Here is a 16,780-nt window from a genome sequence, read left to right as displayed (position 1 = left end):
AAAAACACAAAATTCCACGCCCATGTAGATAGGAGTTCGAAACCTCTACAGTCGGATTCTCAAATATCCTGAATTCGATGGTGCGATTTTTGCGAACATCCCTTGGGTTTTTTTTATGTTTCTCCCTTTTTTAGAAAACCAGGTAAATTTCCTCCGGCTATTAGATTTTGATGGATAATTAATCAAAAAAACTTTCCGTAAAGAAGTTAAAAAACAAAAAATAAAGGCCATATTCCGGATAGCCATGGATGATAGACCATCACTCAACACTTATTTATTTTCACCAAGTTGATTATTTTAATTCAAAATACTTACACCCAGCATGTCTTATAAATATGTTTTTCCGATTTAATATGTTTTTAAAAAGTAGGCTGTACGGAAAGTGTGGTCCAATCCCGCTTTCTTGGGCTATAAGGAGAGAAAGGTTGAGATGGCCAAGACACGTTTTGCGATCCCATTCTTTGCCAACATTTATTTTGATTGGATGGAGGATGACAGATTATCCTTTTCGGCTAACAGTCTAGAACTAAACAGAAAATAGGTCGTCCGTGGTTGGGGTGGGAGGATGTCGTAAAGAAAGAATTAAGGGAAATGGGAACTTCTTGGGAGGGTATAAAGAGGGAGGCTTTGGATAGATTCGGATGGAGGAGGAGCGCCCGTAGCTGTGTTGACCTCATGCCGCTTGGTGCTGCGGTGAGTTATTATTAGTAGTAGTAGTCACGTTCGAAAATAAATCGCTTGCTATCAAATTTAATTACTATTCCGCGAATACCCAGAACAAACCTTCCATGTATAATCGTTTAGTCGATAATAACAGCCGAAAAACCCTAAATACCTTTTTTTACTTTTTCCGTTTTCATGTAAAGCGTAACATAATGCCTCTTGAATTGTTGTTGCTAATTCATTGAACTAGAACAAAGAAAGAATAACGTACCAAACAATTGTGCAAAACGGAATTTAAGGGCTAGACAGACTTGGCGTTTTCTTTCATCGTTTCAAGAGCGCACTCGTTTGAATTCTCAGAAAAAAGATGGCGTATTCTGGAAAATTATTATGAATTTCTGGGAGATGAACACTATATAATGACCGTTTGCTTAGCTAAGCCATCAAGTAGTATATTCACCCCCGTTGAGCAGAGCTTATTGCAATTAATGGCAATAGCTTACTGAATAAGGGTAATTATTGTATTCTATTGAACACGGTTTGAATAATAAAATGAATTTCTTACAAAAAATAAAAACAATCTCGCAAACTCATAGAACCTTAGACTACTAGCCAAAAGAATACTTAACTTATACTAATAGATAAATATTCCAAAGTTTTCTATCTATCAAGTCAAACGTGGTACTCTCAGGTTTGGTTAATGTCATGATCCCTGTACAGGCACAGCCAAAAAAAATTCCAAGCTGTGGTGTCGTATTTGGCGCGACTGTGACAGACCAAGAGCCGCACTTGTGTTACAGGCTTTTAGAAAGATTAAGAAAAAGTATACTGAGGGTGTCAATGACGTCAATGAGTGTGTCAAATGTACTGAGTGTGTCAATGTGTCAAAGAGCCCTCAGGAATTCAAACCCTATGTGGAAAAAATATAGAAACGCGCGGAGCAGTTGTAGCAATCCGAGGTTTTGGCATTCTTGCAGATCAGTGGTTCCTTCACTACTCTGATGACGAACGATTTCAGATTTAAATGCAGAAAGTTTAAGCGATGCTAGGTTACAAGCTAGGCTAGACCCACTGTTGCGCAAGCGTAGCATATAGCAATGACATAACGGCGCATAATTTCCAAAATGCTAGTTCTCTATTGAATGAACATTTCACATTTTATATCAGATGCGTATTGAGACAGGTCAAGTGCCTACCTTATTTGGTTCAGGGGTGGATTCCGGGTTGATTTTTTAAAAATATATGGGGATAATTTTGTTGTTTTTTCGATTTTTTAAATGAAAATATCAAAAAAGGGTATCTTTTGGTGTAAATACTAAAAAACAGTATTTTTTTAATTTAAATTCAAGTGAGCAAATAAATCTAAAGGGAAATAGCCCCCCTCCTCTCCCCCTTAAATTGACACCAATGGGCCAAACATAAAAATTAAGAATGATAATGGAAAGGTTTAGCCACTCTAATTAGACTTTTGATAAAAAAAAAAAAAAAAAAAAAAAAAAAAAGAGTTTCGCTCTCTAATGATTAGTCTATAAGAGTCTAAATTTAAAATGATGTAAAGACAAGGATGTTTTGATAAAGACCCCAGTAAGGCATCCTCAACGCAAGAACAAGGTTTTAAGATATACTAATAAAATGGGGAAAATATACATAGGAAAAACTGTGAGAAACCTGAAAAAGAAAAAGAAAAACAGGTCAAGTGCCTACCTTATTTGGTTCAGGGTTTACTACGAATATCCTAAAACAAAAATACTAAATCGTATAGCAGTTATCACCCTACTGCAGTCAAAACCCGGTAACTTCCTTGGACATGACCATTGCCCTCCTCCCCCTCCCCTCGTCCCTTGGGAAATGTTGTCTATGTCCAAACCTGTGGGAGAATTTTTCTTTGCCATAGTTTTAGGATGCTTTGTTGTTGTTGTTTTTTTTTTTTTTGAATAACTGATTTCATATTATTACTGATTACTAATTACTATCTTAGTACTGCGGCTTAGTATTGCAGTGAGCTGTTAGCAATAGTCGGAGTATTACTTACTAAAAACTATGGGATCAAATAAAAATAATACAAATGCTATTAGAAACTGATAAGGCTGACAATTCAAGCAAGTTTCTTGAGAAAAGAAAATCCTACACTGGATTCAAATCCAGTGCTTATGGCACTAACGGTATAACCTTTTTTCACCTTGTTATTTCAACTAGGTAACATGGCATTGTCTGTGGCATTAGTGGCGTTTGATTCAAAGAAAAAGATCCAATCATCTATAGAGATAGCTGTTACGATCGCCACAAAGAAAGATTAGCATTAATGCAATAAATGATTTTTGGGCGATACCTGGATTTTTAAATGTTTTAAATTTTTATAATGGTTTTGATAGAACCTACCTTGATTTTTAATATTTTTGAATTTTATACTCGATACATCAAAATAATTATTTCTAAGTAGTTTTCTTCTTTGGTAAAGCCTTTCTTTTAACGAAGTTAAATTACAAAATTATAGTAGTATGTTTTTTAATGTTTTTATAAAAACTTCCGAACACACAATAAATCAATTATCCTAGCATCAGCTTCCGTTACAGAGATACCTGGGCTTGAAAACAAAAAACAAATCACTATTTACTAGTTTGCTATATAAAAATAACAAAGTCATGTACACTCACAAATTTCGCAGCAGGCTTGTATTCCTATTGCAAGCACGTCACAAGCTTTTTCACTACTTAAAAACATTAGTCTTGCTTAAAACTGCAAGTTCATTATTAAAAATCTACAAAGAAATGACAACTCTGGTAGCTTACAAAACACCGCGTAACTTTGTCATGCAAGTCCCACAAGATCACTTGAGCCTTCAGAGACTATCTTGCAGAGATGTCGGCTTTTACATTCAGGGGCGGATTCAGGCCCCCCCCCCCCAAGATTTTTCTGGCACCCTCATTTGTTTTTTTTTTTTTTTTTTTTTTTGCTTTTTTACTCTTTTTAAAACTTGAAAATTTGGTCAATTATTGGTGCCCCTGTCACATTGCCCCCTCCCCCAAGATTTGGCTCTCGATCAGGCTTTGTTTACATCTAAATTTGCAAATTCGGCTAGGAGCAAAACTAAATCAATATCTCAAGCTATTTTGCCCTGAAATAAGATTAAAATGTAAGGGGAAACGTAATCTAGTGAGGTGCAAAATTAAGTGTGGTGCAATGTTGACAGGTGTGCCTTTATCGAGAGTTGTAAAATTAGACTGCATTTTTTCCAGAAAACGAGTTTTAAATTCCGGCAACACTAGATTTTCCCCAAAATCTCTGAAACAGATGGCGTCTCAAGTCACAGACAAGGGCAATGTATTTGAGATGGAAAGACAACTTCCAGGTGAGAGTTCGCAGACAATCTCCTTAAAATGCGTAAGCACCACGATAAATTTAGGATGATAACCCACTCAATGTCTGTGATTATGTATGTGACTCAATGTCTGTGATTATGTCTGTGGCTCAATGTCTGTGATTAAGTGTTTAACTTCAATGAGAAAAGCAAATTCACTTATAACTGATACTTAGAGACCTCATTACTACCCAGCTTTACGAGAAGTAACTCCACCTAGTGGCCACCCCAAGTTTATGTTTATAGGTTATATGTCCCAGTGTTCCAGCTCATCTTTTCTCAAAATCACAATTGTGAGTAAGAAAAATCTTTCACACAGAAATATCAATCCCACCCTGTCGTACGTACTAAAAACTAGACTCAAGTGACCTCTAAATACTTTTATTAAATATATATATATATATATATATATAAATATATATATATATATACTATCTCAATTATTGCACTTAATCATCTCAGTGCAAGAGTAAACTTTGATTATATCAATGTTTTTTAGTTAAACATATTTGCATGTGGATCTTTCGAATACCAGGCGGTAACTTTCTTTGAGAAGAAATTATTCTAACCTGATCCCTATAGTTAAGACTAAAAGAGCACCACTTGATCATCATGCATCAAAACAAAATCAGTACGTACCTTCTTTTTTCTGTAAGCTATCAGCAATAACTAAGAAAGCCCTGAGACCTATATTCATTCTTTCAGGGGTTAAAATAATTTTTGGCGTTCTTCCAACTTGCAATAGATCGAATATAATTTCTCTCATTGCGAACTCCAATTTTTCTGTAGCAATATATTGAATCACTCGAACAAAGATGTATGGTGGGGCATCACGAGGTACTATAGTTTTGGATCCCTTCGGAAATAGAGAATTGATAATACTATGAAGACGCGTTGTGGTGCATTGGTTGCTTTCCGGCTGCTTGATTCGAACCATGTAGACCCAAATTAAGCGAAATAGCGATTCTGTGAAAAAAATGAATTAATCAGTGACGCAAAAACATTGGTTAAATAAAAGGATAGGACTGTTGTAGTATTGATAACCTTAGAGGGGCAGCAATTAACGTAGATACCCATTACTACTTTACTCCACTATATTTATATGGAGTTGAGGTGTACATCTACCCAAGATTGGAGTAGAGGGTCTATCTTTCATGATGAAAGATAGACCCTCGTCAGGAAATACTAGGAAACTCTTGGCCTTGAAGATGAGGTGCATTGCTACAATCAAGTACACTGACAAGATCACAAATGAAGAATCACACAGAAGGCTGCAATGTACTGATAATATGTTCAGCACAGACAATAAACTTTAGCCTCGTCAAGCGCATTGAGCCGAACCATCTCTCGAAAATAGCCCTTGAATGACCACTGCATGGGCTTTGCCCTTTAGGCAGGCCATGAAACAACAGAGAACTCCACCAGCTTTCTGATGGGGAAATTATCTCGAACCAGAGCAGAGAGCCAAATCGAGCCCTTATACATGAGCTAGCGGAATCAGTTGCCCCAAAACATCCCTCGAGTATAATACAGATATACGTAAGTAATTAATTAAAAATAAGCGCATACCAGGAGACATCTAGTTATTAGCTGTAAGGGTAATGGAAACCGGCGGGGAGGTGAGGTGGGGCAATAGCTCTCCATGGGGAACAAAAAGACCTTAAAAATGTATGAAAATGGGAAAATGAGAAATATTCCTAGTTAACCAAAGTTCCTAGTGTCACTTGTCTCTTCAGCATTCCTTTGGGAAATATCCTGGCGGCATTCGTGTTAAGGGTTGATACCAAATATTTAGATGTTTTCAGGTAACTTTCAGAGTGAAACGATATATTTAAACTCAAACAATTAAAAACGCCCTTTCCTGACCCAAGCCAATCAGGAAATAGCCAAACATAAAAATGAGAAGCAAAAGAAATTGCAAAAATTAAAATTGTAACAGAAAAAAAAAACCATCAACCACAGTAACATAGATCCTGAATGAAATGAAAAACCAATTGACATATTTTTTTCTTGTAACAATGACAAAGAATAAAATAACATTTCCCTGATTTCTTCCTATTTCAACTAAACATTTTTTGCATTTTCTTCTGATCAAAACTATGGACTTAAATGATCATTTTTCAAAATAATCTTCATGCACAACTTAAAAGGAGCTACTATTTATAGCTTTTGAATTTTGTTTCTCTTTTCTCAAGTATGTGAAAGATATTTTTGTTTGAAAAGTCAATTTTAGGCTTGAACTCTATTATTTATTATTACTTACATTTTTGTTATTTTTATAATATTGAATATAATTTATTATTCATTTAGTACTATTTATTAAGTTGTTACACCGTAATATTGTTTAATTAATTTTCCCTGAAATATTTTCGTTGAGTATTTTCATTGAAAATACTTTGTCATCTAATCTTAAATTTGATATCAACATTGACAGAACTAATTTTCACTGTCAACGTTTACAGGGATACAAAACGAGCTACCTCATCCATCGCCCTACTTAACCTTCTTTCAAAATTTAGATCCACATTGAATATACATATATATTTCCCTTGATCCTTACGCACGACCCTTGGAATAATGAAAGAATTTTTTTAGCCAGGATAAGGTTCCGGTTTGAGATATTTCACAATAATAATGTCAAGTTGGGGATATAGCAAGAAAAAAGAAGTATAATTTTCACTGTCAACGTTTACAGGGCTGCAAAACGAGCTGCCTCATCCATCGCCCTACTTAACCTTCTTTCAAAATTTAGATCCACATTGAATCATGCCTAAGCATTTACATATATTTCAGTTGATCTTTGTTGGAATACGGACGATCCACGAAATAATGAAAGAATTTTTTTTTAGCTAGGATAAGGCTCCGGTTTAAGATATTTCATAATAATAATGTCAAGCTGGGGATACAGCAAGAGAAAACAAGTCCGACAGCTGGCAAAATATTTGGAAAGGATGGGGAGGCCGGATCTATCAATAGCCCCCCCCCCCAATCATAAATTAAGTATAGTCGCTTTTGTGATATGGAGGCAATGGACCTTTGAGGCCGGAGCCTTGATCCAACTGTGTGGGTCCACCACACTGTTTTAATTTAATTAAACACAGATATTTAATTAAAACATTACAAATTGAATCGTACTCAATTCATTTTCATATTTCCCATGATTTCATATTACCCATTCCCATGATTTGTTGGAATATATGGTGTGAAGAAAATAAAAAAAAATCGAAACAAATCAAAAACAGGTGTATCGCTTACCCAATCCAATTCGGGCCATCTGCGGGTCCTTGTTCTTGAGATTTGACAAAACCATGGCCAAGAAATAGTGAAAGTTCTGTATAAAGAAGTGTTTCTGGCTAACACATAGAAGACACGTGACCAAAGGAAATAGAGCCATCTTGTGTTTGTTTTTGGTACAAAGCTCCAAGGTTGGAGGATACAGACTTTCTACGAAATTCTTTAAGCAGGGGACGTTCACTTCATTTTTGACAACCTTGGTATGAAAACTTTGATTAGATCAGATACGCAAGCATTGCTAATACATAATCAGAGCAGAGTTATAGGTTTAAGCTTACGGCAAAAAGTCAAATTTTCAACAATAGCGAATAGCCTAAAAAGGATTAATGGTTGTCTATAGCCTATAGCCTGGGTTATAGCCTAAAATAGAGTTACTGGTTCAGACTTACCGCAAAAAAGACAAATTTTAAACGATAGTGAATAGCCTCGAAAGAGTTGCTCTATAGCCTATAACCTAGTTATAGTTTAAAATAGAATTACTGGTTCAGGCTTAGGGCAAAAAGTGAAATTGTCAACAATAATTAATAGCCTGAAAAAAACAACCGGTTCTCTATAGCCTACAGCCTAGTTATAGTAAAAATAGAGATACTGGTTCAGGCTTCCACCAAAAAAGTCAACTTTTCAATAATACTGAATAACCTAAAAAGACAGATCCTTTTGAAGTTCCAGTATAATATGTCAAGCTATCCGTAAAGCTTATTGCTTTTAATGTTCGTAGGTTTTTTAGTGAATAAAGCATTTGATTGGTTAAAAGTAATCATATGACATCCCTTTCCACCAATCAGTGGCCTATTCCCTGACAAACCTTCAAAAATTAATTGCAATAGGCTATATGGAACGCTAAAATGAATAACCCTGATGTGGAATTTGATTCCTACGGAAGTTGGCAGGGAATCGAAAGATTAGATTCCTAAAAATGTAGTTAAGTCAATATAGCTTTTTATTTAGGTTTGTTAGTAAAGTCATCTCCAAATGGCAAAATTACATTTGTAGAAGAACAAAAAGTAAGGTTTTATATTTTAAATTTGGCTCAAAAATTGAGTCAGGGTTCGAGTCACTAGCTTTCTCTGTAGTTGAAGGGCGAAGGGAGAACACTACCCCCCTAGGTATCCTAACTTCAACTTAAATATCCCCACAAACTATCTTTCATGGTTAAGTAAAAAACAAAAAACAATAAATAAAACAATAAATAATAAAAGCAATGAATAAAACCGAGAAATTTGATGCTACGCCACTTTTTTCATGCTGATTTCATAAATTAAATTAAATAATTAAATTTAATTTAAATTAAATTAATAATTAAATTAAATAATGGATTTTTTCTTAAGGACAGTAGTTTCTCTGTGTTATTTCTTATTATGTGATTAGGCTAAGTGCATGCTTTTCTTTTAGCATTTTCCTTTAAAAAACACAATCTATGCCTCTTTAAATTACCGATACCTAAAGTTTTTATGTACATATAAGAGGGGACGCCATGAACTGGGTTCTTTAAGATACTTTAGTCAGACGAAGACACTTCCACTTAGAACGGCCCTCAAGGCTGCGTTGTTCCTGAAAAGCCATCTGTGGATTACTTCAAAGAGAAAATTAACAGACACAGCTCAAGGTGAAAAAAAAGAAGAGCTAACCAGTGACATATCAGGTGCTAAGGTTTTAGTGGTCTGCGCCCTGAACAGTGGCATAACAAGCATAAGTGCCACCTAGGGCGGACTCTAAAAGTTCCTCTCCCTTTCTGAGTCTAATGAATAGCTTCCATGCCTTAAAACAAACTACTTAAAAAAAATGATAAGGATAACATTAAAACTATTCAACTGTATAGATCTTATCTGTGAACATCACACTTACAACAGAGTAAAACAATTATTTACACAAATAATAAAACATAATACATAATTGGATTACGTCCAAGATACTCTGGGATTAAAGTAAATTAACACTGTGAACTCCAGGCTTGTGACTCAGTGTTTGTGGGACTGCGGTGTTGGAGGCGTATTCTCCATCGCCAGGCTAGGCTACTGGCGTCTTCTTCTCTCCTGACAGGTGGGATTTGAGAGATCGATATGGTATGGAGTAGGACGGATCGATAATTGAGCGGAGTTCATAGGATGTGGGAAGGTGGGTATTTTTATTTGGGTCGAGGGTGCATGAATTGGTGTGAACTAGTGTGTCGAATAGAGTGTTTGATTCGAAGTCTAGGAGGTTGGTTAACTGAAATGAAAGTTACCATTCCTCAATTCACTTCAATTTGCAATTCCTTCCCACTAGATAGCTTTTTGTAAACGACTTTTTTAACTTCTGGTTAAGGGGTATTTGTTTATAATTATAATAATCTTTATTCTTTCTCTTAGTCATACTTCAATAACATGGGTATCGTCAAAAAAAAGCACAAAAAAGAAAAGCACGAAAATACACAACACCAAAAAACACAAATGATGAGCCATCACCTCGACTTCAGGACACTGTTGCTGTAACATCTGACGTAGTAGGGCACAAAGGAGTTTAAAAACCTTGTCGTCGAGTGTTCAGGCGGGCATTTCAACAGTTTTTCCTCTTTCAGAGTTGCCAACCTTGTTTTGTTTGTGTAGGTCTCTGAAGTAAACGGAGGCAGGATATATCGGTGTGCTGAGGACTTCAGGATGTCAGCTCTAAACTTCCTTCGCTTTTCATGTCTGATTCTATCCAGGGTTGGGAGCTTGAGTTTGCTCAAACTTTGTTCATATTTATTATAATTTGGCCCAAGAATTATTTTGCAGGCTCTCTTCTGAATTGTTTCTAGTTGGTTTCTGTGCTTCTCTGTAAGCGACGGGTGCCAGACAGGACAACCGTACATTATTACGGGCATTACATAAGTCTTATAGCACGAAAGAAGGAGCTGCTCTGTCATTCCAAACTTTCTTAGATTTGCGAAGGATTTTAGTCTAATATTTTTGTTTTGAAATTTTTGTTTAATAAGTAAGTAAGTAAGCAAGTGTATTTATAAGCCGCAATATTATAAAAATGAATGCTGAGCAAAGAAAAAGGAATATATAACCATTTCCTCATGTGATGTTGTCCTCAAGACCCTTCAAGTCCTCAAGATTCGACGCTCTTTCGCTTCCTTCAAGTTCGAACTCTAGAGTTGTGTTGGGATTAGCAGGTGGTTTTAATTTCTCAGAGATTTTTTTTTCAAACAAGCTTGGTTAGGAGAGCTTGAAGATTTCCAAGTAGCGTATTCAACTTTGGTACCAACAATTTCACTTCTCAATCTAGATCATGCTCTACCACAAAATTTCTAACGGCCGTTTTGAGCTCGATCCTCTGTGATCATAAATTACTTTATAAGTAATCCTACGCCCTTTTTTCTCTTCTTTTCTTCGTGCCACCCCCTGGATAGTGCCACCCGGGCGGTCCACACCCTCCTAGTTACGCCAGTTACCATGAACTACGTTATAGAAAAGGAATATCTAAAGCTTCCTTTTGTCTGTCATGGTCACTAGGACTCGATGTTGTCTTTTCTAATACCGTAAAAACTTTTTATCAAAGAAAAATTGTTTTTTCTTCAAACTATAATATGCCATAGATCAAGAAACGTTAGCCTAACAAATACCGCTAAGACTTCAAAATCCAAAAATCCAAGCATATAGTTCCACACTATTTTTGCATTAGCCTCTTATTTAAGATACAATAATAAGATAAAAACGAGAAAACAAAATAAAGAGTTCTTTCAGAAACATTTTTAAGGTTATAAATACCCTTTCTCTAACGTAAATAAGGACCATAACGCAACGACGTTTCTAGTGGCCGGCTATGACGTTATTGATCAATGGATGAAGTTTACTTCTTCTTTAATGAGTACTGGGACTTGCTTTCACCTTTTCTTATGCCAATATATTTTCAGCGATTGATAAAAGTAGCTGTTACAAAACTAATTACAATATAAAAGTAGATGAATATACTCCGGGAGTCTGGTTCGGCGAGTCCCTCTAAGTACATAGACCAATGTCTGACCAATAGACCAATGCGCATGACAAGGAAAATTGGAAAGGCAAATAATTTTAAAATTGAAAGACAAATGAACCAGAAAAAAAATACTATATATTGTATTCTTCGTCTTTTTAAGAAAGATTTTTCGTTCTGAAAAAGATGTTTCAGTCTTCCAAAAAGCTAAATGGAAAGTTAAAATAAGAAGGTCAATTCCAATACGACAAAGGCAGAAATTTATTATTAACTAAATATAAATTTAAAGAATATGGTTAACTTATGAGAGTGGAAACTAGCGCGGCAAAAGAACATATACGCTATCAGCGTTTGGCAATATTTGGCATTTTTTTCAAACTTTGTAATCGTTTTATCTAAGTAACTGAGATCAAAGACTTACTAATACACTAATTTTACCAACTATACAAATTATATTAATTGTTCTTATTATTACACTGAAAAGACTGCCAAGTGTCGCCTAATGTTAGATGGCGTTGAGGGTTTTTTGTCGACACCAGAGCCAATCCCACTCTTGTCAGTATGGAATGAACTAAAAAGAATGAAAACGTACCGCAGCCAGAGGAGTTAAAATATCAACGAATAGTCCTGCCAATGAATGCTTAATATCTTTATCTTTGACCTCTAAAAAATAAGTGCCACACTCTTGCAGGAAGAGGAAACTTGCTTCAAATTCTTCTATTGGCACCATCTACAAAAAGGTAAATGAACTAAAAATAAATGAATAAACACTCGGGGGCGCCAATTCACACAAAAAGTAGGGGGACAAGGATTTTTTTTGCAATGTCTTAAAATGAAGACACAGCAGTTATTTCTTTTAATGTAGGAGGGGGAGGGGTATTTTTTCAACGAAAACAAAAAAGGTATTTCATAAAATCTATGGGGCAACAAAATTTAGAAGGGCGATTGTCCTGCCTGTCTCTCTTGTAAACGGTCATTTGATACCACCAATCAAGTGTTGATCTAACTGCAAAACCTGAACATCTGAAATAGAAGACGTACGCAATGCCATGGCCAAACACAAAGGCTCAGAAGACGTATCTGACATTTTTTAACGAGTAATATATCTCCAACATCAAGAAGGTATTTACTCACGAAGTATATTTACAGAGCCATCTATGTTTCAAAAAGGGCAGAGCATACTGTCCCATGATCGGGATATAAAAAACAATTTAAATTTCTACCCCAAAGACTACCCCACAATATTTACACACTATACATGAATATTAACCTAAATTATTCAATCACATAATATGGTTTGGCTGGTTTTTGGCCCACAACAAAAATTAAATAAAAAAAAAATCAAATTCTATGATTTTCTATAAAAAAAAAAAAAATAAATCTTTATGTTTACTTTGCAGCCAGTAAACAAACTATCGCTAGAACAAAAGTGATTGCTATAACTATGGAATAAAATTAAAATATATGGTTGGGGTAAGGAAGTTGCAGAGATGTTTAAACAGGTATATTCAATTTTAGTTGATAAGACAATTCAGAAGTGAGAGTGCCAGAATAGAACGTCTGACTCTCTTGGTTTGTATTCCAGGATAAAAAAGACATGGGGAGAGGAGGTATATTTTAGACCTAATACAAAGCCCTGGGGGACACCACATTTAACAAGACTTAAAGCCAAAGTAGCCCCTCTTGGTCCATAGAGTTCACATTTTCGTATTTGGGGGTCAACAGTGTCAAATGCTTTAATCAAATCCAGAAACAAACAAACCAGCTACTCTAAGATTATTATCAAGAGCTCCATTAATAACCGGAGTTATATATGATAATGCCATCTCTGTAGTTCTATCCTTCCTGAAACCAAATTGAATTGGATTTAACAGTTTATGCAGTTCCTAATGATCATATAGTCTAGTGTTAATACACTTTTCAAGAACACGAGAAATAACAGGTAAGACCAAAATAGGCCGATAATTTCCAAGATCATTCTTATTACCGCCTTTAAAAAAAGGAGTTATCCTAGCTACTTTCAAGCAATCGGGAAACCTTCCCTGTTTCAAAGACACAGTAATAAGGAAAGTAAAAACATCAGCAGACATTTGGGGGAAGAGTGCTTAGGATGAAGAGTGGTCCTTATAGTTGCCCGATGTGTGGAGTGGAAGGAAAATGTGTGGCATTTTCTAAGCAGTGGCTCTCAATTTTATTTAGACACTGTACCCATTTTTATCCACAAAACATTTTAGGTTTCCCTTCTCAGTTACTGATACTGCGTAAACTATAGCTAAAATATAAATAAAATTGCCAGTCCTTGAGTTAAATGGTTGTTTTTTTTTGTTGGTCGGCTGCGTACCCCCGAAAAAATTCTGTGTACCCCCAAGGGGTACGCGTACCACAGTTTGAGAACCACTGTTCTAAGGAATTGTGAAGGATTAAGGGATTTGAGAAAGGAGATAAGGGGGAAGAAACATGGATGGAAAAATTACCAGGGAATGGGTGTTTTATTAGTATTAGGAATTTGGGGGGTTTATTCGCGTGGGCATGACCCACCATGAGGGCATTATATGATGAATTTGTTTGACTGTATTAGTGTTTTTGAATGGTGTTTTTTTTTGTTTTTTCTTGTTTTAATCGTTTTATTCAAAAGTTTAAGTTGAATATTTTAATTGTATTTGTATGTTGTTCACTTTTTTGCGGCCATGGCTCTGTGGATTTTTCTTTGTCAAATACAGTACTACACTATGTATACATAAACATAATGCAAAAAACTTTCAACTGCGACAGCGACAAATGAACTAAAAAAATTACCAGAATATTCAGCTTTAATAGGAACAGAGAGTTTACCAAATGATAAAAAAAAATTAAATATAAGGGCAATTTTGTTTATTTTCACGTTTAAAAATTTCACTGTTAAAAATAAATTTTTAACAGTGAATAAATTTTTTTAAATAAATTTTAAAAATAAATTTTTAACATAAAAATAAATTTTTATTTTTAATTTTTTTTTATTTAAAAATAAAAAATAAAAAATAATTTTTGGTTTATTTATAAATGGAAACGTAATGTGGTCAAAGAAATTATCCAAGACTGAGGAATATTTTGATGTTTTTATAGAATTATCTTGTGGCAATATTATGGCGATCACAATGTACCTCCGCGGATCAGGTCTCTTTTGAAAACTTCAAAAGAATCACTCAGGCGTAAACAAGAAAGAAAAAATCCGTAATACACGGCAGTCTTTCTTAAAGGACAACATTAACGGACTTCCTTCAACTCTTTCGGAAACCGTTTTCTAACTGGTTAAACACGTAACTCACCAATACACCAAGGACCTTGCCATAGAAATCCCCTTTCTTCAAATAGTCTGATCAATTTTACTTGATTAAATATTTTGATAAAAATATTTTGAATATAATCATATCCTCAAATAATTTGATCAAATAGTTTTATAAATAGAACACTGCGATAGGGATTCCCAATCTTCAGGTAATTTGATCAATAGGTCCTTGCCATAGAGATCCCCTATCTTCAAACAGTTTGATGAATTTGAAGAGCTCGACAGACCAAAAGAAATAACTAAAAATCTTGAGAATTGTGAAGTATTCAGACCAAATTTTTTCTTCTTTTTTTTTGCATTTTTCTGTTTTTAGTCTCTTCGCCGAAAAGAAAAGAAAATTGCTTGGGGACTTTTTAGCTAGCTTTGGACAAAAAGTTTACCAAAAGTAGCAAAAAAAAACAATTCAAAACGTCCTAGATTTTTTGTTTACTTTTTTTTTACTCGTTTAATTATTTTTACTATTTTAATTGTACATGCAAATATCATAAAAAAGAATAGGCATTAAACAACTCTGTGTGTTCTTTCAATTATGTATTGATAAGAGTGATGATGCAAACACTTAATAGCCAAAAATATTACATCAGGACCGCTAGCCTGATAACTTTTATTTCGTGTTTTTACACCTTTAAAAGGCTATTATTATTATTTTTCTTTGTCCGAACTGGACAAGAAGGAGCCGAGGTTGCACGAAATGCCGCCCAAGTTGCATCAAATGTAACCAAGATTGCCAGTACTGTCACTCAGATTTTTGTTTTCTTCTTTTTTTTTTGTCCAAATTGGACAAAAAGGAGCCAAGGTTTCATAAAAGGCCACCAAAGTTGCATCAAATGTAACCAAGATTGCCAGTACTGTCACTCAGATTTTTGTTTTCTTCTTTTTTTTTTGTCCAAATTGGACAAAAAGGAGCCAAGGTTTCATAAAAGGCCACCAAATTAGCATAAAATGTAACCAAGATTGCCAGTACTGTCACTCAGATTTTTGTTTTCTTATTTTTTTTGTCCAAATTGGACAAAAAGGAGCCAAGGTTTCATAAAAGGCCACCAAAGTTGCATCAAATGTAACCAAGATTGCCAGTACTGTCACTCAGATTTTTGTTTTCTTCTTTTTTTTTTGTCCAAATTGGACAAAAAGGAGCCAAGGTTTCATAAAAGGCCACCAAAGTTTCATAAAATGTAACCAAGATTGCCAGTACTGTCACTCAGATTTTTGTTTTCTTCTTTTTTTTTTGTCAAAATTGGACAAAAAGGAGCCAAGGTTTCATAAAAGGCCACCAAAGTTGCATAAAATGTAACCAAGATTGCCAGTACTGTCACTCAGATTTTTGTTTTCTTCTTTTTTTTTGTCCAAATTGGACAAAAAGGAGCCAAGGTTTCATAAAAGGCCACCAAAGTTGCATAAAATGTAACCAAGATTGCCAGTACTGTCACTCATATTTTTGTTTTCTTATTTTTTTTTTGTCCAAATTGGACAAAAAGGAGCCAAGGTTTCATAAAAGGCCACCAAAGTTGCATCAAATGTAACCAAGATTGCCAGTACTGTCACTCAGATTTTTGTTTTCTTCTTTTTTTTTGTCCAAATTGGACAAAAAGGAGCCAAGGTTTCATAAAAGGCCACCAAAGTTGCATAAAATGTAACCAAGATTTCCAGTACTGTCATTCAGTTTTTTTTGTTTTTTTTTTGTGAACCAAAGGTTCCATTATTTAAACCTGTGAATGGTAAATTTGGAGCCAAATTTTTCATAAAAACAGGACATCCATAAATACCAAAAGGCTGCCAACACCGAAAATTCTGGCCCAAGATTGCAGAAATTTTCACCGAAAAACCGAAGAAATGTCACCGACAATGCATACAGTGGAGCAGAGATTGCAAAAAAAGTAAATGCAGAAATGTAAAATACATAAATGAACGTGTATTTTTTTTTTTTTTTTAATTTCTATTAGTAGATAAATTCTAATTCCTGTGGACGCAACCAGTTCCCTGTCTATGTGCCACAATGAAGATTTCAACTCTTTTTGCTGAATTCAACTTACATGGTGCTTCCTTCAGTCGTCACAATTTTGGTTGGCCAACATATTATCACCATTAAAGAGGTCCTTACAGGACATCTTTTAAATGTGTACATAGATATATCTGGACATAGCATTTATAGACATATCCAGTTCCACTTTCATGTATCACAATTAGACCCCGGCTCCAAGTCGGCA

General features: G+C 34.9%; 1 protein-coding gene across 1 annotated transcript in view; it reads right to left on the bottom strand.

Moving 5' to 3' along the window:
* The window catches only part of fry (microtubule binding protein furry), a 303,691-nt gene that overhangs the window by 230,027 nt on the left and 56,884 nt on the right, over window positions 1-16,780 (bottom strand). Inside the window, exons 7-9 of the mRNA XM_089104145.1 lie at window positions 11,844-11,981; window positions 7,277-7,511; window positions 4,661-4,987 (exon numbers count right to left, since the gene is read on the bottom strand). Coding sequence (XP_088960271.1) covers window positions 4,661-4,987; window positions 7,277-7,511; window positions 11,844-11,981 — 700 coding nt within the window. The remainder of the gene's footprint in view (window positions 1-4,660; window positions 4,988-7,276; window positions 7,512-11,843; window positions 11,982-16,780) is intronic.

Source organism: Artemia sp. Qi Xiang Cuo, chromosome 18 (genome assembly GCF_049724085.1).
Source record: "Artemia sp. Qi Xiang Cuo chromosome 18, ASM4972408v1, whole genome shotgun sequence".
Lineage (NCBI taxonomy): Eukaryota > Metazoa > Arthropoda > Branchiopoda > Anostraca > Artemiidae > Artemia > Artemia sp. Qi Xiang Cuo.
Note: the sequence above shows the minus strand (reverse complement) of the source record. Positions and strands in the feature narration are given on the sequence as shown.